General features: G+C 40.1%; 1 protein-coding gene across 1 annotated transcript in view; it reads right to left on the reverse strand.

Annotated features, from left to right (window-relative positions):
• Positions 1 to 25,342, reverse strand: part of b4galnt4a (beta-1,4-N-acetyl-galactosaminyl transferase 4a) — a 126,452-nt gene that overhangs the window by 59,846 nt on the left and 41,264 nt on the right. The window contains exon 2 of the mRNA XM_069162195.1: positions 23,058 to 23,170. Coding sequence (XP_069018296.1) covers positions 23,058 to 23,170 — 113 coding nt within the window. The remainder of the gene's footprint in view (positions 1 to 23,057; positions 23,171 to 25,342) is intronic.

A 25,342-nucleotide genomic window follows, 5' to 3' on the forward strand; every position in this document is an offset into this window, starting at 1 on the left:
ATAGATAGATAGATAGATAGATAGATAGATAGATAGATAGATAGATAGATAGATACTTTATTAATCCCTCAGAGGGCCATTTTTACGTTCCAGCAACATATACAGGGCAAAAATATTAAATATAATAATTAAAAGAAAATGCACATTCTATACAATAAATACCAATGATCTTAATTTATCTGCTTTATTAAACACAAACAAGCCCTAGCATTTGCAAGGAGGGTGTGTCAGAAACAGAGAGGGAAGCAGGGGACTGAGGGATCGTTTCACAAATCTGTCTTTCCACTCTCACCCAATATGATTACCCGTAAGAATGAACTCAGCTCAGAGGGCTTGATAGCAATAGTAATAAGTAAGTTTGATAGTAATGTCCAGTGTCAGTCTAGTCCTCAGAAATCCATCCAGCAACTGCAGACTGCTAGGCTCCCTTTTCCACCTCTCTTTACTGAACACACCAAACAGACCACTGTCTGCTTGGTTTCAGAGCAGCACCACAAAGCTTTATGCAGTTTTACACACTCACTGTGGATCTGTATGTGATGTGACTGCAGCTGAAGAGATGGATTTTCAGTTCGCAATTCTCAGGATACTCTATGAACCATAAATGTGCTGTTTCTCTACACCACAGCGGCACATAAAGGAAAAAAAAACAACACCAAGATGTTTTATTAAAATAAATAACACTTATCTAGTACTAGCTTCAAATAGGGACGGAGGCAAATTTTCATGTCCACAGCGAGGCTTTCCACTGCCACTCAGACATTTATACAACCCTCTGAAGACTGTAGTAGTGTAGAGTAGTGACAAAGTTACAAGTAAGCGTTCCTCATTTTACCAAAGGTTAACGTTACCATCAGAATTGCACAAATTTAAAACATGTAATTCAAAAAAAGGAAATGCAAGTGAGTGGATTGGTTTGAATTGAATGGGATTCTTATCATGTTAGTGCTTTGTTTGGAATGTACAGCATGATTCTGAAAAAGGAAACGGAACTGAAGTCTCATTTAACCATTGTGGCATTGAAGAAAAGATGAGCTGATACGTGCAAGCAGGAATGTTGAAGTGATTCACACGCTCACATTTTTAAGATCTATAAGTAGCTAAGAAAGCAGTGCAAGGAACAATGACAAAAGCCCCTTTCAAAATGCTCTGCAAGGCAAGTTAGTCAAATAAGTACATGAAATATTTCTCATCGTTAGACCTTGGAGGACAATTATGCCACCAAGGCAAGAGGAATGTATAGAAGAAAATGACTGAATCACCGACACAAAAGTGTGTTTATGCATGTGCTTAGACAAATATTATCACTACAAGAATCAAGGTGATTATCTGAAAGGCCTTCGGTGTGACCCATACCTGATCCTTCACTAAGCGCCATGGCAACACAAGCTCAAACCTGTATGAAACAGATGGAATACACAACACGGTTCATGCTTTTTTCCTCATTCATTCTGATTCAGTGTCTCTTCTCTTCAGAAGTTTAAGGGAGAAAAAAATTAAATGAGTCGATTAACACAGAAATGTGAGTCAATATTGCTCATATCAGTACAGTACAATGCTTTGACTGCTGTAGTTGCCATGGTATTTGAAACACAGCAAATTAGCACAGTCAGAGACATGACTGCCTTCAATCAAATTCTCTACTTCCTGTACAGGTGTGAATAGAAATTCATGCCCGCAAAGTTGTAAATTTTTTCTAATCAAAGATTATTTGATAACTTTTCTAATACCCATTGTTTTGTAAAGTTGGGAAAGCTACCTGATGAAAGATGGCCACTTCGAAATACACTGTCCTACATACTGTCGTACATTGGCACAGCACTGCTGGATACTGAAATCAAATGTTTGCCTGCAGCCTGCCATTTGTTAGTGTGGCTGCTCTGAGTGTTAGTTAATGAATAGCATTGTCGTGGGAGCCACCTCAGTGATCCTGGATCAGTACTCATGAGCGCTGAGAGGTTGAATAAATCTGCACCCTGATCTCACAATCAGCTCTTCCAGTCTATTTCAGTAAGAATGCATGCTTTGGGAGCCCCAATACCTTTACCACCAAATCCCTATTCCTTTTAACAAAGTAGCTGGCACTACTGCATAGAAATTAGCCCAAACGCATTCAGTTAAACTATTGCAGAACAAAGCCAAACCAAGAGACCGAAGGAGTGCAACTATTTTTGTCTCACTGCTTGCATTATTCATGTAAGAAATTACATGCCGGTCAATGGAACAACAGTAGAAAGGCAGAGTGAGGAAGAGAGGGAGAAAAATGGAACATAAATAAGGGACGGCTGCAGTCGATAATAGGAGTGATAGAGTCAGGAGCTCCAATTCATTGGTTGGAAGATTAATGGTGCAGAGATGAGTACAGCAGGGAGACAATAAGACACAAAGGAGAAGAAGGAGGGGAGAGCGGGAGGAGAGGGGAGAGATGGACGGATGGAGAGAAGAAAAACTGCACCAGTTGAGAGAGAAAGGAGAGAGGGTGAGCTAGTATTATGTGAGCTAGGGTTCTCATAGAGCAGTAATTTTACTGTGATGATGATGAGTATGTTTGTGCATTTGTTCTAATGTACTAAAAACATAGGATCATACTTTAAATGGACTGTATGTGTGCACCCATGCTTCTAAATGTGTTCATAATGACATGTGCAATCAGCACATATTGAGTGAGTCCACATCAATACAGCAGAGATATAGAGTGAGCGCAATGACTGTGATGAAAAAAGTTTCTCTCAGGATCAGCAGTGGCCTGAAGACACTCATGTCCTATAATATAAAATCTGAATTTATTGTCTCAGGCTGCTGTTTTTAAATAAATAAATAAATAAATAAGCTGATTTATGATCAAATACATTGTACACAAAGAGCTGGATGCTGCATTTGATATGAAAACTAACTTTAAACTATTTAAAGAGCAAAAAAATTTTTTGGCAGATTTGTGTTATTACTTATGAGTGAAAAAATGAATTTTTGAGCAATGCAAAAAAATATATAATACATGTTATGGAATATAAAAATGGATCAGTGGCTGCAGCATTATCGATGCCTCAAATGCATTAGAAACATATGACACTTTTTGTATGACTGATTGAGGACATTAGGTTGAGTGGTGGAGAGAGAACAGGCAAAGTTGAAGCCCTCTTATAGAGTAGAGCTTGTAATGTTTGCACTGTAATTAAAACTGTCTTGAGCTGCACTTCAGTACCGCCTTAGGAAAAATACTCAGTGGAAAGACAGTTAAAGGTGACTTTGATCATTATAAATTCAATGTAAGTAGAGATTGAAGTCAGATTAGTGGAAAAGGATAAATGGTTGGAAGGTGACCGAGAGCAGATGCAGAGAGTAAAGAGAAAAAGCCAGCATCTGAACCAGAATCCAGCCTTAGGTCGAGCTTTTACAGCCTGGGCAACACAATGCAATACTCCATACATTTTCAATGATAGTGTGGTTTGCAGGAGGAATAAACCAATATTGGGCCTGACTTTCCTGCCCAGGCTGATGACTACTGACGGTGTGTGACACGGGGCAGCTGGCAAACAGAATAAGCAAACGGTCAACTGCCAATCATTCCTGGCCCATTGGTGCTTAGTCTGACCTAATCAACAAAGAGCCTGCTCCAGAGAAACTAAGATGGTCTTAGACAGAGATGGTCAAACAAACCAAAGAACAGGTTGGCAACACTCAAAGGACACAAGGATCTTTACAGTATTGGTGCAACATGTATATTGCAAATTTTGCTAAAAGATTTACAAACATTTTTTGGCAAGAAGAAGATCCTTTTTCTTTGTATTTATCAAATGTCGGACTACAGATCGCAACGGATATAAGCAACAGGGTCAGAGTTCAAGGCACATTATGATGAAGTAGCATGTCCAAATTGTATAAATATCACATGCAACAGTACATGATTTTAAAGGGTAACAGCAGTACGACAGAAAAACCTGACTGATAGAACAGGAAGACCCAATGATGAATGAAAATTCCTTCACAGGATGATTAAATGTTATTCCTATATTTTTAATATATACCCATATAACAGGTGATTTATATATGCAATAATAACCCAGTTGTTTAGTTCTAGATTTTAAGAGCAGCAGCACTGAATACTCTGTCCCACACATGCAGCCTTTATCTAAGGAGCATACAGTGAAACAGGGGGGTTGGAAGAGATCACTGAGGTATTTAGGAGCCAAGTTATGAAGACATTCGTGGGAGAGAAGTGGAACTTTAAATGTCGAATGAAACTTGATAGGGAGTCAGTAGTTCTTGGGTGAAGGTTATGTGCCGCCAGGGTTTTTAGTTCTGGAGTCTTTCCAAGACTTCATTGGGCGATCCAATTAGGATTGTATTACAGTAATCCAGATGAGATGTAACAATGGATGAGGGTTTTCTGCAAGTTTTAATACAGCAGTTATTTTCTTTCCTGCAGCTGCTGTTTGTTTGTAGAATTCTGTGTTATATTCTGTTTGTACGTCTACAAATTTGTGCATTAATATGTTTACATCTGAGGGTCTGATGTTCTGCTGGTATAACATGCTATTTTTACAGAGGCAGATTGTGACGGGCCTGACAATGATTGAACGGGCCAATTTCCTGAGGTGGTTAGCATCTAAAAATATAATGACCAAACTCACAGTAAAAGTGCTTTTCTCTCTTCGTTGGTTCCTTTCTTCGTATCTGTGTGTGTTGAGAATTTGTGCATCGAACTGTGTGTTTATCACACACAGCACCCAAAATTGCAGCGAATCTGCTCGTAGGACATCAAAGCATGAAGATATTAAAATATGCCCTCCTCCCACTTCACACTGAACAGCTCCCCTGGCCTAAAACCCAGGGTGAGACATGAGGTAACTCTCCATTCATGCCACACACATATACAGCTCTATATCACAGAAATGGAGGGTTCTGAAATGGCCATGTCAGTGAAAGAAAAATAAAAAAAAAATTGGCTGTTTCAAATCATGTGGTACTTGCAAAAAAAGTCCTAAATTTTGCATGGAAGAGTGGTGAAAATTTTCAGAGAGCTGATGTCAGAGACTGGTGGATAATATTGAAGAATACCTACAAAAAGTACTCATTTCTGCTAAAGACAGCAATTCTAGCTTCTCATTTCAAGAGTGTACTCACTTTCACCGAAGAGCCTTCCGTGATTTTACTAGACATTTATTGATCCGGTTTTATTTGGTTGATAAAATCCCCCTTCATAAAAGTATTATACTCCGTTTGCTTTATTAGCTTATTATTTTGTATGGTCATTGCTTTACTTGATGTTATGGTCTGCTTATGTTGATGGTTGTGTGAAGCACTTCTAAATGTGAGTTTAGAAAAGTGCTCTTTAAATAAAAATTATAATTATTAATGCTTATGCACACGTCCTTCCTGCTCTTACTCCATACCAATGCAGAACTAATGGCATAAGTGACAATGAAATACATCGGCAGATGGCCTCAAAGGTCATTAATTATGATTATTTTAAAAACTGTTTTTGTGTCTGCATCAATATACCCTTTCTTGCAATATGTGTTTACTACATATTGTACGCATATACGCATGCATATGTACATTTACCCTCCATTATAATAAGATGGGATCAATAAGCTAACAACAACACCCTTGGGTGGTGGTTGCATCTTTATTATCTGTTATCCTAAGTTAAGACAACACAAAAAGATGAACCAGCTACTATTATGGAGATTGTGCAGAGGTTCGCTATGCCAACAATCAATACATACATCTCCTTATCTTATCCCAACTGAGTAAATACACTGATAGAAACAATCTCATAAGGGAGGTCTCCTTCCTGCTCTGAATATGTTAAGGACAATAAAAAGGGCTGACACTCATGCACCATCACAAAATGAGTTTGAACAATATGGCTCAAGTCAAATAGCTTACAACAAGAACAAAGACATGAATTTAATAAATTTATGCTTTTTTCATTACAAACTTCTAATTAGACAAAAATTAATATCAAATACTGTTCATCTGTGCAACAACGGTGCATCAAAAACCCAAATGAAAGTAGGCACAGTTGCCAGTTCAAGCCTAACAGCATCTGAATAAAAAGGAGACATTATTTCCACCTGTATTTAAAATGTGAAAAAGCTGAGAGGTGTCAGGCAGAGTTAAACATAGCGGTGCCACTGTTGTGGTTGTGCTTTCAGTCTGGGACACAATGGGAAAAGTGCATGACGGCACTGTGCAGCAGTTACAGCTGTTGTCAACTGACTATTACCACCCATAGCTTTATCTCCTATGTAGTGAGCAGAAAGCCAACTTAAGGATTAAAATTTCACCAAATCGACAAGAATAAATGGACATTTTGACAGCATTTCATGGTTTCAAAGAAGGAAAAATTCTAATGACGGATGTAGGACTATGGGATGCATACTTAACACAGCTGTGTGATTATACCCATCTATGTAATTAAGTCCTGCTGATACACAAACACAAAGTCGACCTAAATCTGGAACACAGCTAACAAGACATATTGAGTGTGTAATGCGTGTTGCAGCACATTTCACATGCAGTATCTGTGATATGGCGGTTATTTACTGCCTGGCCGATTTCAGCTACTGACATTTCTGCTGACCAGCACTCCCTAACTCTGTCCTCCTTTTCCTCCCTTCATCCTTCTTCCTTGGCTCTTTTCTCTCTCCCATTTCTAGTGAGGAATACTCTTAATTGTAATGTGATTTAACTTCCCCCCCCCCCTCCCCCAAGTCCAGTGAAAGCTAAATGAAAGCTTAATACAAATTCAGCCCATCCCTGACTAGATATATGAAGGACCACTTCTTACATAATCTCTTTACAAGGCTCTTTATGTTTGCCAAGCACTCAATTTCAAGTCTCCTTAAAGACCTGGTTCAGGCCAAAACTAACTAAGATTAATGGCAGCAGAGTAACAACCCATTAGAGCAAACCCTACTGTTAGCTTTTCCATCCATGCTAAAGACCGATTTTTATATATCGTGACTCAAAGAGGCTTAATAGAAAAATAGTTTGATACCTTTAGCACACAAGAAAAAGTTTCAATATAGGCAGCACAAAATCTGTTATGAAAATAAGCAAACAAAAACAAAAAGGTTAAATAGAAGGCTTTTATTTGTTTGACTTTGCTTTGTTTTAGTTCTTTTAATTTGGAAAATGGGAGATAGGCAGACCTGAGAGGAGCTTGTGGTCACAGCGTACTTCAGTTCTACCTCACTTAAAAAAAACACAGGGATGTGTCAGCAAAGCCTGTGGCAACAAGGGATGACTTTTGCCTTGTTCCTTTTTTTCTTTTCATCCTCCTCCGCCCTCTCGTTTCCTTCCTTTTAAATTTTGCCATCACCCCGAGGCCCAGAGAGATTTTAAAACCCAATCTTTCATCTCAAAGAAAACCGGGCTTACATAGTTCAGCATCCATTCCTGGATTTCATGCATGTATATTTGGGCCTGTTTCAGATGGCAGACATCTTTGACCTAAGATGTGTTGGTATTTTAAAACCCTGCTCGACTCCTGATACTGCTCTCTTACGCTTCTCTCACTTCGTGAAGCCCCCTCTTCCTCTATAGTCCTGTCAGTGCAACTCAACCTGACAGGACAGACATGACTTTGAGGAGGAGGCCTCCGGTTAATAAACTGTGTCAAAACTAATGTCTCTTCAACTCTCTCCTCCACAGCACACTTCATCAGCTGCACACCTGTTCTCACATGCACCTGTTGGTCTGGTCTCCACCGTCTCTGTCAAAAAAAAATGCCTCACTTTCACTCCCCTTCATTTGCCTCCATGTTGCACTGTCATCTGCAAACATCCCTCATTACAGTTTGTCACCATGACAAAAAGACAGACAAAGAGTAATTAAAATTGCCCCTGCTGCTTTGTGTTTAATGTCCCTGTCAGCCCACAACAGCCCGAGAGCCACTTCACAGCAACGTGCTCTTTCACATCAAGCTGTAAACTCTTGAACGGAAATCACATTTATGCAACTTTATTCAGAAAATTATACAGCTCGCCTGACAGAAAGATTTCACTACATAGGTGAGCATTTATTTATTTCACAGCAGTCAAATACCATGACATGTTTGTCTTCCCTGGGTTACATGCTCAAAGTGTGGAAACATTTGGCTCCAAGCCCTAAAAATAAGAAAATTTCTAACACACCAACAATGAAAATGTCAAAATAGTTTCTGGTAACACTACCAGAGAGAACACTATGAAACTTTTCTAATATGCTGCACATAGTAGTTCCGATAATGACAGGAGTGTGGTCCGTCCAGACAGTGAATGGCTGCTGTCTTGAATCACATACCAAAATTCACTAGTGAGATTTCACAGACAGTCTGTATAGTGTGAATCATGCCTTTTGTACATAAAAAAAAAAGAGAGAATTATAGTATCTGGAATGTTGTCCGCTATGAATGGCACCTTTTATCTCCTCTGCACTGTTTTGACATGTTTTGTTTTTTTAGTCCCACTTTCACATTTCATCATTCTACCTCTAACCTCTCTGACATCGGCTCTATTTTAGCACCCACACAGAAAACTCACAACCAACTTGGTGGCATGGGTATTCAATGTTGTCTGCGCATTTTAGTGGAAATGGATCGCAGTAAGAAAAGAACTATGAATCTTCATCACAGACCGTCACTGTTTTTCTCTCGCCCGTACACCCACAGTCCCGAGCTGCTTATTTGTCCTCGGGCTCTGTTTGTGCACCTCACACCTCATTCTCGCTCGGTCCCTTTTCCCATCCTCACTTATGCTTTTTATCCATCCTTCCATCCACCTGTCCATCCGTCCCATCTCTGGACACCAGGAGGGAGGCGGAGAGGTAATTTATAGCTCATTCCAGGACGCTGCAGACGCCACTATTTACAGCACACCCACATTGTTCTGGATCCCCATCGATGTGAAACAGGTGTGTGGGTTGTAATTTCATCTACCTGCGTGTATCTTGTCAGATCAGAGATGACACATACTGTATTAGTATATACCGGCACCTGTATTACTGTATAAAGATACATCAGGAAACCCACACACCATATGATACCGCTCACTCAAACAGCACACACAAAAAGAGAGAGCATTTGGTCTGTGATAAACTGTATGATTAATATTATACTGTCAAGGTGTGATATATGTTCTGTTTTCTGCTGTCAATCGTCCACACACAAAACAATTATAGCATCTTGAACTTGTGTTGAATTGCTGCAGAGTTACCTGTGCTGGAGGAGGACAATGATTGGCTGTGATACAGTGGTCACTCAAGGTCAACTCTTTCAATCACATTTTGTTGGTCTCACCACTTCTTCTTGTTATCCTGTCCATCACATCCATGTCAAACTTCTCTTAATCTCTGGCTGAATACAGCTGTACAATTCTGCGTGTAGTATCATGGGGTCATGCAGATTATACAGTTGCTCCTTTATGGTTCCAGATGTAACAAAAATGAAACCATATTTTTCAGTGGAAAAATTGTAGTTTTTCCACATGAAAGAGCCAAAGCATGCAGTTTTTCGTTTCAGTTCCTCGTCCTAGATTTCCCAAAACAGTCACGTAGAATGGTCCAATCTTCTTGAAGGTTTTTTGCTACAACCACTTACTCAATAGTGAAGTTTGTGAGATGGAAAAATGGGGAACAATCTGAGACAATTGAACTTTTTTTTTACCTTTGCTGGTCTGGCCACAGCCCGACTGATTTATCAGCGGATACTGGCAAATCTCAGACATGTATCGTCAGATATGTTTTCTGATATGACGAACATTATGCAGAAAAATATGCCTCTGTACTTTTTTAACAATTTATGGTCATTTGGAATTGTTACATTCCAAGTAATGTTCAGTGTTTCAGTGCACTGATGTCATTTTGGAAAAAAGGTTTATCGTTAAACTATAAAATATTCAGCCTCTCTTACCTATCTTTGTCACAAAGAAGTGTTTTAACAACCATATTTCTGAAGATATATGAGGATTGTATTTTGTTCCCCCTAATATTGGTAATGGTGCAAAAAGTAAAAAAAAAAAATTAAAAAAAAAGTATTGGCTCTAATTCTAGCAATTAATTTTCATCATAAATGATCCTAAATATTTGGCTTGTTATCTTTCATTAGATGTTTGCCAATTTCCATTTAATCCCTTTCACCACTTTTTCTGAAAATAGCACATAAACCCTTACATAAACAGTTTATTCTCATAAATCAGGCACCTGTTTAATTACAGCAACATAAATTCTTCTGATGAATCTTGACCTTAAGAGGGAGACCTGCTGCATACAAACAGCTCTGAGAGACAGAGAGAGATGTGAAAAACTATCAATACAGCAACCCATCATTATATGGCTTCTTCTTGATTTAGTGACACGCTGGCAGTCTGGCACCTCTATATGTTCAGTAAAGATACTGTCTGCCAACTAAAGCTGTGAAACGAAATAGGTACTCTGAGTAGGAAGAAATGCAGACACGATTTTGAGAAAAGAGAAGCAAAATTGCATTTTTCAAGGCAACCACTCAACTTCTGGTGAGTGCAGAAAACAGCAGAGGAAAAAAAGTGCGAAACAGATGTGAGATGATGGAGACATGTCAAAGCCTGCAGGCTGTGGTAAGAACTTTTAACAGCCATCTGGTGAAAAATTGGCTGCATGGATTTAACTGACTGGAGAAGTTTTGCAGAGTGTTTCAGCTCTTTGTCATCTGTTCCTCGGATATCAAGCCAAACTAGTTAGTCAGTGTTAGCAGTGGGGAGTAGATTAAACATTCTGTCAGTGATGTTGGCTCATTAATGTTTAGTGTGAGCTGCACAGTTGCTTCACTAGTTACTGAGACCTCATCCAGGATAGATACACAGGAAGGAGAGGGAAAAGAGGTTGCTTTTATATAAAAACCTTGAAATTAGACCATTTGTTATTCATGCACATGCAGAGTGTTTTCTTTTCACAAATATTGGTCCCACTTGTCCCAAACAAAACCTCCTCTGTAACCATTGTAAATCATAAAATGCACTCTGTCTCACTTGTAATGTGTATAATGAGATAAGAATGAACTTGAATACAAAAGATGTCTCATAGTGTCACTCCCTGATAATCTAAACACATCTTTACTTCTTGCACATTGGCAGGAGATGTAATGTGTTTTTTCAGTTTTGAACAAGCATGCACCAGAGGCAAAGAGACACTCACTCAAACTGCACCATTGATTCACTGGTTGCAATTAACATATGTTGCTCCTGTCTGGTCAGGCGCAAATTGAAAAAGCCAATAAAAATTGGTTTTCTCTCACCAGCTGCCATCTCACAAGAGTCTGAAATGGCCACTACAGATCCATCCGTGCCTCCCAACCAGCAGAATTGACTCGCGTGTCGATACACCTGTAAACCTCTACTGGCTCAAGTGCGAAAAATCAAGGCAGCGAGTTGTTTAATGACAGAATAAATCCAGGAGGACGTTCAAAGGAATTGATATCCTGACAATAACAACAGATCCAAACAAAGCACTTCAGCAGCTTGCTCTGTCCACTACTGTAGCTAGACTAATAGGCTACTTGGTCGGGCCATTACCCCAGATGAGAAGGATAATCACCTTCTTTCCTTTATCTAGTGCCGTTTCATGGTTAGTGTTTAATCTTAATGCAAGCTATTATAGCAGCACATAAAGTGGAATACATTATCTGATGAGTGTGGAATGATAGGAGAAGCTCCTAAATGAGCGCTGATCATCTAGCACCTTGCAAAGGCTTTTGAAGGTCAAACTCAACAGCCGATTTGCGAATGACAACACTGGTCAATTGTTGAAGGGTGTAAAACGACCTGCATTTATGACGACCTCTAGTGGTCGTATGAATTATGACGGGAGCAGCAGGCAAAGCTAGGTGACAAATGTATAAAAAGGGACAAAGTCTGTGTAGGAAGGCAGGTTGGGTTTATTAAATGGATCAATAACAGGACTTTCACTCAGGAGACGTTTGGTGTCCCGTGTAAAACCAAAATTGTAAATCGACTTATTGAAACCTGCATAATGTGAATGTACATCATGTACATAAACAAAAGTAGTTATTTTAACTCAAACAATTATCTTTTTCTAAACCTTTCCAAGTACGTTTGGTGGTTGAATCTAACCAAGTACTTTTAGTGGCTAACCCTAACCAAACGATTGTTAGACCACATTAACAACAGTTTTATTATTGTTACAAAAGTCAAAAGTTGGGTACGCCTCTCGCTGTTATTCTCTAATGGTCAAATTAGCTATTCTGTCATTTGGGTTTGAGGACATGTCCTATAGAGGATGCATATGCTCATACAGTATATGTCATTTTGAAAGTCCCTTATGTCCTTTCAGTATGAGGATGAGGTCAACTCAAACTGTGTTTTCTATGGTATCACACCCCTGTTACCTGTAACTGTGAAGCAGGTTATATTCAGCAAAATACTATGATATTATGCAGTCTCTCCAGAACATTGTGATAATTAAATTATTTATGCAAATGCAATGCAATATTTAGGTGCGCTTGCAATTTTATAAAGATCTCGTAATTTCTCTGCAGTATGGGTTCAAAACCTGCTTTATCAAAGAACACAACATTACAGTCAGAAACGCTCTCTAACCTCTCATCTCATCACCAAAACGAACCACTGGGAAAGTGGCAAACTTGTCTAACTTGGCAAGTTGTAAACCTGCTTACCTCTACATTATGGTGCCAATAAATGCTAAATACGGCAGTAAATTTAACCATGTACACTACATATAAACAGTAAATAATCTCTTTTAAGATGGTCACTACATGAAGACTGGAAGAAGAAACGTAGAAAAGGGGTGACAGAAGTGATGACAAGCCAAATAAAGAAGCTGAAGAGAGAAGGAGAACGACGTCCGTGACCATGGGTGGGGAAAGCAGTCAAAGATCCTCAGAGATCAATCAACAGGCTCCAAGTGTCTGGCTTCTGCCTGGACAGCGTGGGGACAGCAGAGATCAATGAGGAGTAAGGCCCCTTGGGCTGGGTCACCACAGGAGACGATATATTATAGACTGGAAACGTATCCTCCAGCAGAAGGAGAAGAGAAGGATTGGAGGCCAGGACAAGAAAAAAGAGGGGTAAGAAAAGGCATGATATAGAGCGATAGAGGGAATGGAGGTAGAGAAACATAAAATACTGAAAGCCTGAGACACAAATAGATACTAAGGTAAATCAAACACTGTTGGACCAGTGAGCTTGTACACAAACACAAACGTTACCCTGTAAGATTATCCTCAGTGTTTTTAACAGCTTTACTTCTGTAGATCTGTGCTTCATGGTACGTCATAAGTTAAAACATCTCCCCATATACTTGGTAATGTTTTGAGGCCACTCTCAGATGAAAGAGTGTGGAATAAAAGAAAAAAAAATACTTGAAAGCTGGCACCTATGGAAAATTCCTTAGGGAAAAGCTGAAAACTGAAGCAAAACACGAAATCCCCCTCAAACTCTTCTGAGATATGGCACTCGCTCTAACTCTGGCCAACAGGGAGTACTGATGAAAGCAGGGAATGCTCCCACGGGAATGCAAATGAATCGGCTCCACCTCTTCAGAGACCCACAGAAACACTACATGCCCACACCAAGAATTGTATTTCCCACATCCATCCATCCATCCATCCATCCATCCATGGTGCTACTCTTGTCGAGTCTTCCTTATCTGCCTCTTGTCGAGTAAATTCATGAGCGGTAGGAGATTTGGCAAGAAAGATGAAGAGAGACAGAAAATGCTTTGCTTCTATTGTTTAGTGTTTCTCTGCATGGCACTTATCCCTGCCTTGTTTCTATTGTTAAGCAGATCCTTGAAAGTCTCTGTGGAACAGAAGAAAATGGAGGTGTGCTCGGTTTTTGTTTCCCTTTATCAAGCGGCAACAGGAGCTGCACCTGCTTGTTTAATCTGGCTGACACAGGCATCGTCAGAGTACAGACCTCTCTACTGATGACTTCCACTGCCAGGCCATTTCCAATGATCCAGCCTTCTAAAAGCACTTAAAACATTAAGCACTTTGACAAGTTTGTTCTGCCAGAGTTGATGCATTTCCCATCAGAGGCCTTTGACCATCAGTTCTTTCTGTTCTAAAGGATGCTGCTCCTGTAACACTGCTAATGCTGTATGACTACGTCTATATTATAATAATAATACAATCGCATTTCCTTGCGCCTAACAATTGTTTTAGAATTGGCATTAAGTGATATGAGCAGTGCCAATAAATGCCAATACATGCTCCAATTATGAGTAGAGAGAAAAATATATTTCTTTACCACAAACCCATTTTATGCAGTGATCAGACTGATTCATCAGGTAAGAGTAGACATTAATCTTCATATCCCACCACCTGGGATCTATTTCCAACTGAGTTTTGTTTAATTAGTGTAATGTAATAACAAACCTTGATGGAAATGACAGTTTTCCACAAACCTTGGGACGATTCATTCGTTTCCCCCCCTGCATATTTTACTTTAAAAGGGAGTGCACAAACATAATCTGAGATTAAATCTGCAGTCTTTTTTCCATGTCCCTCTCGCACATGCAACTGCCTATTTACAACAATATAGCCAAGGCCAGCTAGCTCTCTGGAGTCACGCCCGTTCCATAAACTGTAACTGGTGCCTTCACAGTATATAATAACCGCTGAAGTTACAGTTTACAGCACTGCTGGGACTCAGGACAGCTAATGCAGCCTGCTATCATCTCCGCCTCTTTCTGACTGAAAAAATTGTTATTGTGCACACTATAACAACCAAAGTCTATATAAATGAAGTCAATAAATCACCCAGCCCTGTTGCAAACCTTGACCAAGTCTGAATTGACAAATATTCCCCGTTTTGCAGACATACAACTTCACTGACATTGTTGTGACACCATGCACTTTCCCCTAACACAACCCACCCCCTACAAAGTACTCCACAGAAGCAGAGCGGTGGTGATGATAGAAACGATACAGAGATATACACTGGTGTCATGTTTCACGATCTAATGACCTTCACTCAGCATAGCCCCAGCATGAAACTGAGCGGTAACAGCAAACAGCCAGCCTGTAACAGCTTAGCACTGACCAGTGCTGGAACAGAGCCAGCTCACAGGAGCCCGAGCAGGCGTAGAAATAGCCGGACTCTTCAACAGGGTGCCTAAAAGGATTGAGGGTGATCCCACAGTGTAATTATTTTCCTCTCTGGAGATAGATATATACAGCTAAATGCTCTTAAGGCCTAAAAAGGAAAATAAATCAATTGTTTAAGGTTAGTATGGGGATGTGGGTATTGAACTTAAATTTCCATTTTGGGATTACTTCTACAGCATGTTTGTGTGTGTGTACAGTACACTGCATGTGCACACAGAGTTGTTTATCTTGAAAAACAAGTCCTCTACATTGTTGGCATCTGGTCGTGGGTAGCAGAGTATGAAGACAGCACAGACCTCGCTGCTGGAGCATGCTTTGGAGCTTATTGCAGGTCCACAGCTTGGATCTCCAGCCTGTGTGAACCCACAACAGGCTGACAAATGCCTGAGAGGTGATAGTGAGAATGAGTGAAAGCACTGAAACACCCGTAGGAAAAACAATTCTGGACTGAATCCTCAAATAGCCTCCCATAACGGGGCTGTCAACACCCGCAAGCTTGAAAAATGACAGTGGAGAATTCAGTTTGTAGGGTTGCAGCCAGTTATCAGAGGTTTACGGCTGAGCAAAGTCATTAAAAGTAAAATAATGTACATTCAAGGGAAAACAATTATCCAAAGAATACTGTATACACTGCTGCATAAGGACTTTAGAAAGTTTCACTATTACGAGGAATTATCTGTTCCAGTCATTCGATTGAGTTTAATTGAAGAGAACGGTGTAATCTTATAAAACTTTTTTACAATTTGGGTCTCATTTTCATAGCTCATTTCAATAAGCCTAACTATAAGCAAAACCCAAATGTCAGTCATCACAGGAAAACAGTGTTAGTGCAGGTCTTTTTCACAGTGGAATTTTGGGTAATCATTTTAACTTTATTAACTTCAAAATAGTTTGGCGTACATTACTTAGGGATATAAAAGCAAACCACTGTTGTTTTTTCCCCGTCTGACTCTATGAATCTTTCCATATCCCGAAATTGCAATAATTAACTTGCTGAAACTGATAAGTATGAATAGACATGATGGTCAAAACTCCGTTAATAAAACTCTGTGTAATAAGATAAATTTAATTACACTGGATATACCCTTTTTATTGGTGAATAATGAAGGCTGAAAAACATATTAGTGCAGAGACAAAGGTCCTGTAAATCTTTCTTTTAGTCAAATGCTGCAAATTTCATATTTTCCAGTGTAAAAGGTCACAATTTGAACACAAGTTGGAATGAAAGTTAATTTGATAAAGAAATACTATGTATGAATGCCTTTTTCTATTCATCTTTTTTTGCCTGAATAGTTCCAGATCTCAGTTTCAGTAGCGTTTATGAGTGAGATTATTTCATTTGTGTGAGAACCGATACCTTGTTAATTCTGTTTGAGCTGTTATTCCTATACAGAATTAACATTTCCCTAAGCCTTCTTTTGCTGCTTAAGTTGTTGGAAGTGCCCAAGGAGGGACTGACCCACAATTATCTAAAAGCTCAGAGTTTGTATTTTATAGCTTCCTTGCTTATGTAGCAACAAAGAATAGTTGGCTGTAATAGCGCTCTTATCCCTCTATCTCCCATTTATATGTTTAACCTTTAGCTGTTTTTTGCTTCACTCCAGACACAATTAGGACCAGGTTGACAGTCCTTGATTAAAATCTAAAATCGAATTAAACTCTTTAAGTAACAGAGGTGACAACCCACATCCTGGGGAAGGTCGCTCAAGCTGATGCACCAAATGCCTCCTGGGAGATCCATTTCCACTTGGCTAGCTGCAGATCCAATCAGCTGGTAGGAGAAGACTCTGTTAACAAAATGTCAGGGATGAGGTCACTGAGTCACTCTGAATTCATAACCCTGGATCACTCCTCTAGTATCCTTTTCAACCCGAGACAACATTTAAAATGCTGAATGGGAATTAGTCATATATCACTGCTCAAATCTAAATATAAAATGGAGCAATTGTGCTACAAAGCTTATCTCAATGGGTCCATTTACAGATTAAGTGATGAAGCCTAATACCCAGCGAGTACACACAGCTTTGTATCGTCAACAGCCAGCTTGTGTTGCTGAGTGGCGCTGAGGAGCGAACATGTGTTTATTTACTAGTTGGTCCGTGCTCTCTGCTCCTTATCATTCTCAGGGAAGTCTCCCGCTGCCATCACCACCTCCGTCTCATCTCCCATAAACTATCGGCGAGGCCAGAGCGATGTAAGGTAGCCATATTTACAGCCCTGAAAGCAATTGGAGGTTAACAATGAGAACTGGCTGCAGCCGTTTATGGGCTGCTGTAAAATTGCCACTATGATTAAAATCTCCGTCAGGTGAAAGACAATGGTGGAGCCCTTACTCTCAAAACTCCTGTGAAATATCTCCTCCCTTTCTCTACTCTCATCTCCATGACCTCATTTGCAGGCCTTTACCTTGGCTAACTGGCCTTTTACAGCTCACAATCTTATTAACGTCTGGGAAGGTGCACTAGGGGTTTCTGGCCTGCCGTCTGTGTATGTGTGTGTGTGTGTGTGTGTGTGTGTGTGTGTGTGTGTGTATGATGTGTATAATGTAGGGCTGTTTAGATACTGACGCATGATAGGTTTATTGACCTGAAAGTTAAGGGTATTCTTCATCTTCTGTGACAAAAAACAACTATTTCCTTATGGGTGATTTTATGCTGCAACTCTGCGATGGGGTGTGATGTGTTTATGATTTACCATTTAAACTTCAACACTACACATGGAATTATTAAAGTATATTCTTCACAGTCTTTTTTGCAGTAATCTAATCTCAGTAATTGACGTCTTCAACGGAGACCTACTGATGTTATACTGGTTCAACTGATTGATCTCTGAACTTCCAGCTGGTAACTACCAACAAATAAACTTCTCTCTGGAGTTTGATGGGCAGAGCTCTTTATGCTGAGTATAATAGTGACTGAGATTAACTGCTTTTGTTGCATAGACTATAGGAAAATGGATGCAGTCTTCGGGTTAGAAAAGTAGAGACAATGCAGAAGTGTCTCAAAGTGCAATACCAATGAGGACCACTAGGGGCGGGCTCCCAAAACTCTTCCAATAGTCTTCCATTAAAAAAAAGTGTCATCTTTTCTCATGATATACAAGTTTGTTTCCACAAGTTATTATGATGTCATTATCTAAAGTCACTCCTGATGTCCTGGTGGCTCTTATGACAATGATTCCATAATTGATTATATTACAGGTCTCCAAGGGAAGCAGACTTTGGAGTGTGCTTAGTTTGATCAACATGTCTGAGGTGCAGTCAGGTTACCAGTATCGGTCCGTGGGCATAGTTTCCTCAAGTTCTCAGTGAGATCCACTCCTTGGTCCTCCGCAGCTCATTCGAATATGGTCACTTCTGATTCATGGCGAGGGCCAAATGCCAGACTCGAGCCTCAACTTCACGGCTTCACAAACCAATGGGTGGGTTGCCGCCTGCTTTCTTGCTTTGCTATACATTTAGTAACTAAATGAAGGTATACGTGACCTCTGTTGTGTCATGCAGCGCCTCTGCTCCTTTTCTCTGAGGAAATATGGGCACTAAACGGCATGAAGAAGAAAACACACCTTGTTTTAAATAACCAAAGTGTCAGCCGATGTGGTAATTAACTGGGGGTCCCATGGAGACGGCATGCACACAAACACAACTACACACACACTTTGCGACAGCGTAAATCTATTGCAGGTTTCATCTTAAAGAGAAAGCAGGTGGCCAAAGAGATATTCCATGTCGTTGACAAAAACTTAAGAAAAAAAAAACACCCTACACCAGTTTCTGTAATTGCCAACCCTGACACACACTGTCAACTATTTAAGCTGCAATTTCGGGGATTTGCAAGCAAAGAAAGAAAGAAAGGTGCAGAAGCAAACATTTGCTGCTTTCACAGAAGCAGAGACGAAAGTAATTACTCCCTCTATAGAAGATCCCGCTTCTCAGCTTCCCACCTTCCCACCTCTCTTTACTTCTGATTTCCTCATGTTTCCTTCCATTAAGTCATGGCCTCCCTTTTGTCTGTCCTCTCCTTTACCCTCTCCCATCCTTCTATACTCCTGTCTGAAGTGTTCTGATTAACAATCCCTGTGTTTCCTCGGTGCTGCCACCGCTCTCTCCATCCATCTGACAACAAACAAGAGAGCCGTAGGACACATTTACGGGGCTTTTATCGGAAACCAGTAGCCTCTTCCTCAACTTTACTCACAGCAAAGATGCGACTTGGATCTGCCTATCACTTACACTGCTCTGCTTGAAAACAGTCAGGCAGCATAAAGTAAGAAAAACAGATAGATTGACTTGAGTGTCATTTAGAGACTTAATATGTGTTGCTGGTCTTATTACTGTACTCATTAAATTAATTTAAACAGTTGACGATGCACCAATATCTTTAGCTACGTGGGTGTTTGTGTGTGTGTGACACCATCCTTGCATGTCCCCTGCTGTGAAATGCTGTCCAATTACAATAAGGTCACTCCATTTTCTTTTAGGCATTCTATTAATCTTGAGTGCACACACAACCATGAGGGATTTTCTGTTTGTTTCCATCCAAGCCATGTTGGTGTCATTGTTTAAAATGTCTGAGATGGCAGCTTCAGTGAGCTATTTGTGCAGCACCAACCATTAGAAGAGCTTAACAGAGGAGGTGAACAAAAGGGAAGGACCTCTGTCCCCCTGACCCATATTACAGCACATTGAACACACTAAAACATCATTCTCTCTCTCTCTCTCTCTGTCTGTCTTTATCTCTCTCTAAGACACACACACATTTAATGCTGAACTCAAGTTTGGCCATCAGGCCTGGAGACACGCACTACAGCTTTGACCTTTGGCAGTGACATTTTCTAAGTGAGGAAGCATTTTTAGCGGAGCAGCCGCACAATCGACTGGAAGTGTCAATTATGTTGCTTTGGATTTCCTTGAGATGTTGGTGTTGAATGAGCAGCAAAGTCTGGAGACATGTGAAATATATAGTGGCACACACCCACACACTAAGACGCTCAGAGGTCAAGCACTGCTGGAACAAAGAGCTGGTAAATGGGCACGTAAATTATAGATGAAGAGAAATGCGGTTATAGAGCCGGACAGAAAAGTCTTAAGGGTGAGCCGTGTTAACATGCGCACACACACACACTTGAAAGGAGAGAACATAGTGCTTGCAACAAATAAAGCTGTGTTACAGATAACCATAAATGGACCACCAGCCCTATACTCTACAGATCATGAATCCAAATAAGCACCTCCTGCAGCGGGCCAATTCTATCTCCTATATTGTAATTGTGCTGATTTAAGTGTGTGTTTACCACCCAGGTATGAACACAGTTCATTTAAGTAATCATTATTTGAACCAAACTAAATCTATCGCCTGTCATTTAAGGAACATATGACAAAGCGGTGCTATTAAAATTCATAAAGAGGATGTCATAAACTTTCTGACACATTTTAGTGACTTCAGCAAAAACGCTTACAGTGCAGCTGAATATTTGAGCTTCAGAGCACGAGATGGACTCATTCTGAGCCGCTTTTCATTTGACTGTTACAGAAGAGAAACCCTAACACCATCAGGCAGGTTTAGAGTTGAGAGGAGAGGGCCGTTCAGAAAAAACCCTGCCGGCTTCCGTTCATGACTCTTATCTCTTCAAGCACATTTCCTAAAGCCCTCACTTAAATCGATTTTGAAGACGACTGCATTTTATGGAATAAGATACATTATATCGCCTTCTTATCTCCGTTGGTCCCCTCGGCTAGCCGACAGCTGCACAGTGGTATCGGAACAATTTGGGTTTTAACTTTAACTGTGTTTGGGTCTTAAACTCCTGCAGCCACTGCTTGTATTTAGCCGAGTACATACTGTGTGTTGTGCACGGTGTATTAAAGGGATGTTACACTCCACATTTTGCACCAGACTGTCATATCTATCAGTGACATACAGGGGTAAGGAAAAGTAAGTGAACCCAGTGGAATTACCTGGTTTTCTGGTCATAAAATGTAACTTGATCTTCATCTACATCTCGAGGATAGAGAAACACAATGTGCTTCAGTTAATAACAAACAAACAGTTATAAAACTTTCATATCTTTACTGAACACACCCATAAAACATTCCCTATGCTGGTGGAAAAAGTGGGGGAACCCTTAAATTTAATAAATGGCTGAAGTTCCTCTGGCAACAGTTACTGTAAACCAGCATTTGCAATACCAGCAGATCAGACCTGTGCAACATTTAGACCGTTCTTCCAGATAATTTCAAAGATTTTTTTTTCCGTTCATTTTATTCTACGTACAGCAGGTTCTCAGGGACTCCTTTACAGCTCAGTGTAGTGGTCCTTTCTATACGGCAAGCAAAAGCATTTCATTATCAAAATACCAGTAACTAAATTTGATACATTTGATGAAGCTGTACCTGTCAACATCCTTTACTCTTCAAGGGTTGAGGCATCTTTTGACAGCAGACAAATATGCTGTGAACATTTAATTACCGCAGATTGCCTGATTCTTCAGCACCTCAGGTGGTTTTGCAGACACCTGTGCCTCAGGCAAGATACCACTTCAAGGTATAAAGCCTGTCAACATGAGTGGCAAGTGCTGGGGTGGAAACCTGGTCAACTGGGGTTGAGGAAGAAGGGCTTAATAATAAATTGCTTGCCTGAAGGCCAGATAAAGACTGGTGGATCTTGAGTATCAAATTTGTCTTCACAGAAAATAGCTAGATGCAATTCATGTGAGCAAAGGGACTAAACAGAATAGAGCAACACTATTTTTGACGACTCCATGTAATTTCTCAAATCTGTATACTCACAATCATATTCTGAAATCAAAATATGTTGTCCTGTAGGGAGCAGATAACCAATAATAAGCACCTTTATAAAATATCTACATTTCCTGACTTTATTAGGCCTTTAAAGTCAATTATCCCCTCCAAGCAGAAATTATCAAAATATTTCTGTTTTGGAATAAATATCAACAGACAATTAGATCACACTGTAAACATTTGTACACTGAGCTCGGTGCAGATTTGGAGGACTGAGTTGTCACAGTAATGACAGCAATTTATCACCATTTATATTCACCGCTGGATTTCTTTTGTGAAGGAATTTTGATAATAACCCTTATTTGGACTGCCTGTTGAAAACAACACGGCTTGTCGTTTAAACACATGCTGCAGTTGGAAGCAATATGCTTTAAGGGTCCTGCAGTACTTAAAAATGATCTCAAAATGAAGGAAATAGCGTAAAATTGCTGTACTTATCTATAAATGAGAGTTAAAATAAAGACTAAAGACTAAATAAGAGTCCATGTGTCAGATTGTCTCAGTGGTTTACTGCAGCATGTACCAAGTGCTAATGATCTCTGGCTGAGGTCCAAACTCTGTCTCGTATTCTGCTGTTGAATATATCACTCTGCCTAATTTCACATCTCAGCGTGAAAGCTATCACAGAAATAAATTTGACTAAATGCTCAAAGAGGAGGTTAGATTACATAATGTATTCCCAATATAATTTGAGCTGCGCCCTCCCAGAGCTGGAAGCATTATTAAAATTCACTGCTGTGGGTGGGGTCAGGAGGCTAAGATATAGATGGGTTTCAGCAAAGAGAAAAGTTTCCAAACAAGAAAATCTGAAGACAGATGCCAATTCTTTTATTTTTCCACCTCTACATTATCTGTATACAAATTATTTTCTTCATGCCTAATCTCCTTTTTTAATTAGGACGGGGGGAGACTGTCTTTTTGGACACCGGATAAATGAAGCACTAACCAGTGGGTGCACAGAGCCTTAAGTGTTTGATTATAATTAAGATCAGGACTGTGATTGTTTGAGCCCTGATGAGCTATAAAGCAATAAACATCATTGCTGCTTAGTCAGAGGGCTGTGGTAGGGTAGAGAGCATGTGTTTAGGAAGGGATATCGCATTAATACTCGGTCCAGAGCAGTGAGACAGAATAGAAAGAGCCACTCACTGCTGCCTCGTCCTCCCTGCTGTCGCTGGTGTCCTCACTCTTGTGGTGTCCAGCCGAGGACCGGGCGTCCCTCTTGCGGCTGGTGTCCGTCCCCTCCATCTGTCTCTCTCCATCTGGGCCAAGGTGAAAACATGGAGACTGCTTAGAAACTCAGCAAAGACCATTATCATCCCCATTGTCACCGTCATCATCATCCTCATCTCCATTTTAATGATCAGCATTAATAGAATCATTGTCATTCTGATCTCCATCATTATCATCGTCATCAATAGCATAATTATAATTATGAATATCTTCATTTCCATCATCATAGTGGTCAACAATAATTTTGAGCTATTACTCATTTTTGCTCCTACTGAGACTCTCCACTGTCATCAAACCCAGATAAAAGTTTCCAGAGAAAAGGAGATTAAGGAAAAAAAATTTAATTGGAAAAGCGAGAGGAGACAAGAGAGAAGAATAAAAACCAGTCCAGAGGGGAAATGTGAAGAAGGGGGAGTGAAAACAGAAAAAAAGAAAAGTGGCTGACAAATGGAGAAAAAGAAAGAACAGCTTTTTTTTAGGATGCTGCCATGCCACAGATGGATTATGGGAGTTTTGCTGCACAATGATGACATTTGCCTTGGCCGGGAGAGAATAACCGGAACTTAAAGTCACTCATTACGTGTGTGTGTGTGTGTGTGTGTGTGTGTGTGTGTGTGTGTGTGTGTGTGTGTGTGTGTGTGTGTGTGTGTGCGCACTTGCAAGTAAGTGTGTTTTTGTCTCATCCATCACAGAACGTATGTTAAAATTGCCATCTCTCTGTGTAGCCAAAATAACACACATACACACATCTAAACACACACACACACACACACTGTCATGGATGATCAAACTGGTGCACAATTCAATACTGAGCAGCTACAGGATATTCAGCACTTTACGAGAGCCTGGTTATTTGGAGTTACAAGGACCAAATGGATACTCATGGTTCCTGTGAAGGTTTCCACCTCTACGAGGAGTTCATATAAAGAGAAGAGAATCCATACCCAATTCACTCCAATCTCTTTTTATTTGTATTGCGCTGCACTCCATCCCATTTGGCTGACATGGTTCCATTGCTGCAGCTTGAATGGGTTGCCATAGAAGGTGGCGCCTGTGGGGGGTTGTTTATGAATGTATTACAGTAAAAGTGGTTCATTACTGTCTGCCTGAGCACGGTGGATGTGCACGCGCGCACACACACACGCACACGCACACACAGAGATTAAATGTGATTACAAGACAGAACGGGGAGAGCGTGCGGCTATAAAGCATAATGAGAGTTAATAGTTTTCCAATATGTCCCCTTTACAATGAGTCTGTGTGGGCTGGATTGGGTGTGGGTGGTTGAGGGGGGGAGGGGTTGTGCTGTGTGGGGGTTGATGCAGTTAAGGCGAAGGGGAAAGACATGCCCACTTCTCATTCATGTATAGCAAGATGGAGGGACAGCTGACATAAACACTCCAAGTTTAAAACACGAAGTAAAATGTTGCAAAAGTGAAGTTATTTTTCTCTCGCACAACTTGCATCTCTTGAAAATCTCCAGCCAGCATAATCTATGCGGATGATTTGTTTTTCTCATTTGTTTGGATATCATCTCGCCTGTCTCCCTTCATTCCCCTCGCGTTCGTTTCACTGATTCCAGACAACTGTAATAAAAATATGCTTTGATCTGAAAAATCATCTTCTTTTGCGGAATAAATGGAGAAAATTGCCATGTTCACGATGAATTCCCCCCTAAACTCTCATCCCATCTCTCCATCTAAAGGTTTTTTTTTTGTGTGTTGAATGTTTTCTGAGTCAGGTCCATTTGGGATGAAGAGCACTGGAAAGGTTACTAAAAAAAATTTAAAAAAAGAGAGATAAAAGAAAAAGAAAACAGAAAACCAGCTAATGGAAGTGGAGGAAGTTTTCAGCCATTCCTTTGTCGAACAAGGCCACTTGAGCTACAGGAACTGTGCAGTGAAAGCCGTCAGCCCACCATCGGACTCGACATGAACGGTTTAAGTACAGCCTCTGGGGTCTATGAAAGCCCCACCAGATCAAAGAGCAAACACCACAGAGTAATCCTGCTAAACCTTCATGCCGTTGCAGAGTTCTGATCTTACAATACAACTAAGCGCTCTTAAAGTAGATTCACAGATTTTGTGCTTCTCAGTAAAAATTATTTTGAATGCTGCAATATTCAAACACAAACTAAGAATATAGTAATGTAAATAGAAATTAACAAATTACATTAAATCACCACAATGCAAAATAAATAG

The sequence above is a fragment of the Embiotoca jacksoni genome, unplaced genomic scaffold (assembly GCF_022577435.1).
Source record: "Embiotoca jacksoni isolate LCO1_2020_lvr unplaced genomic scaffold, fEmbJac1.0.p SCAF_3, whole genome shotgun sequence".
Classification (NCBI taxonomy): domain Eukaryota; kingdom Metazoa; phylum Chordata; class Actinopteri; family Embiotocidae; genus Embiotoca; species Embiotoca jacksoni.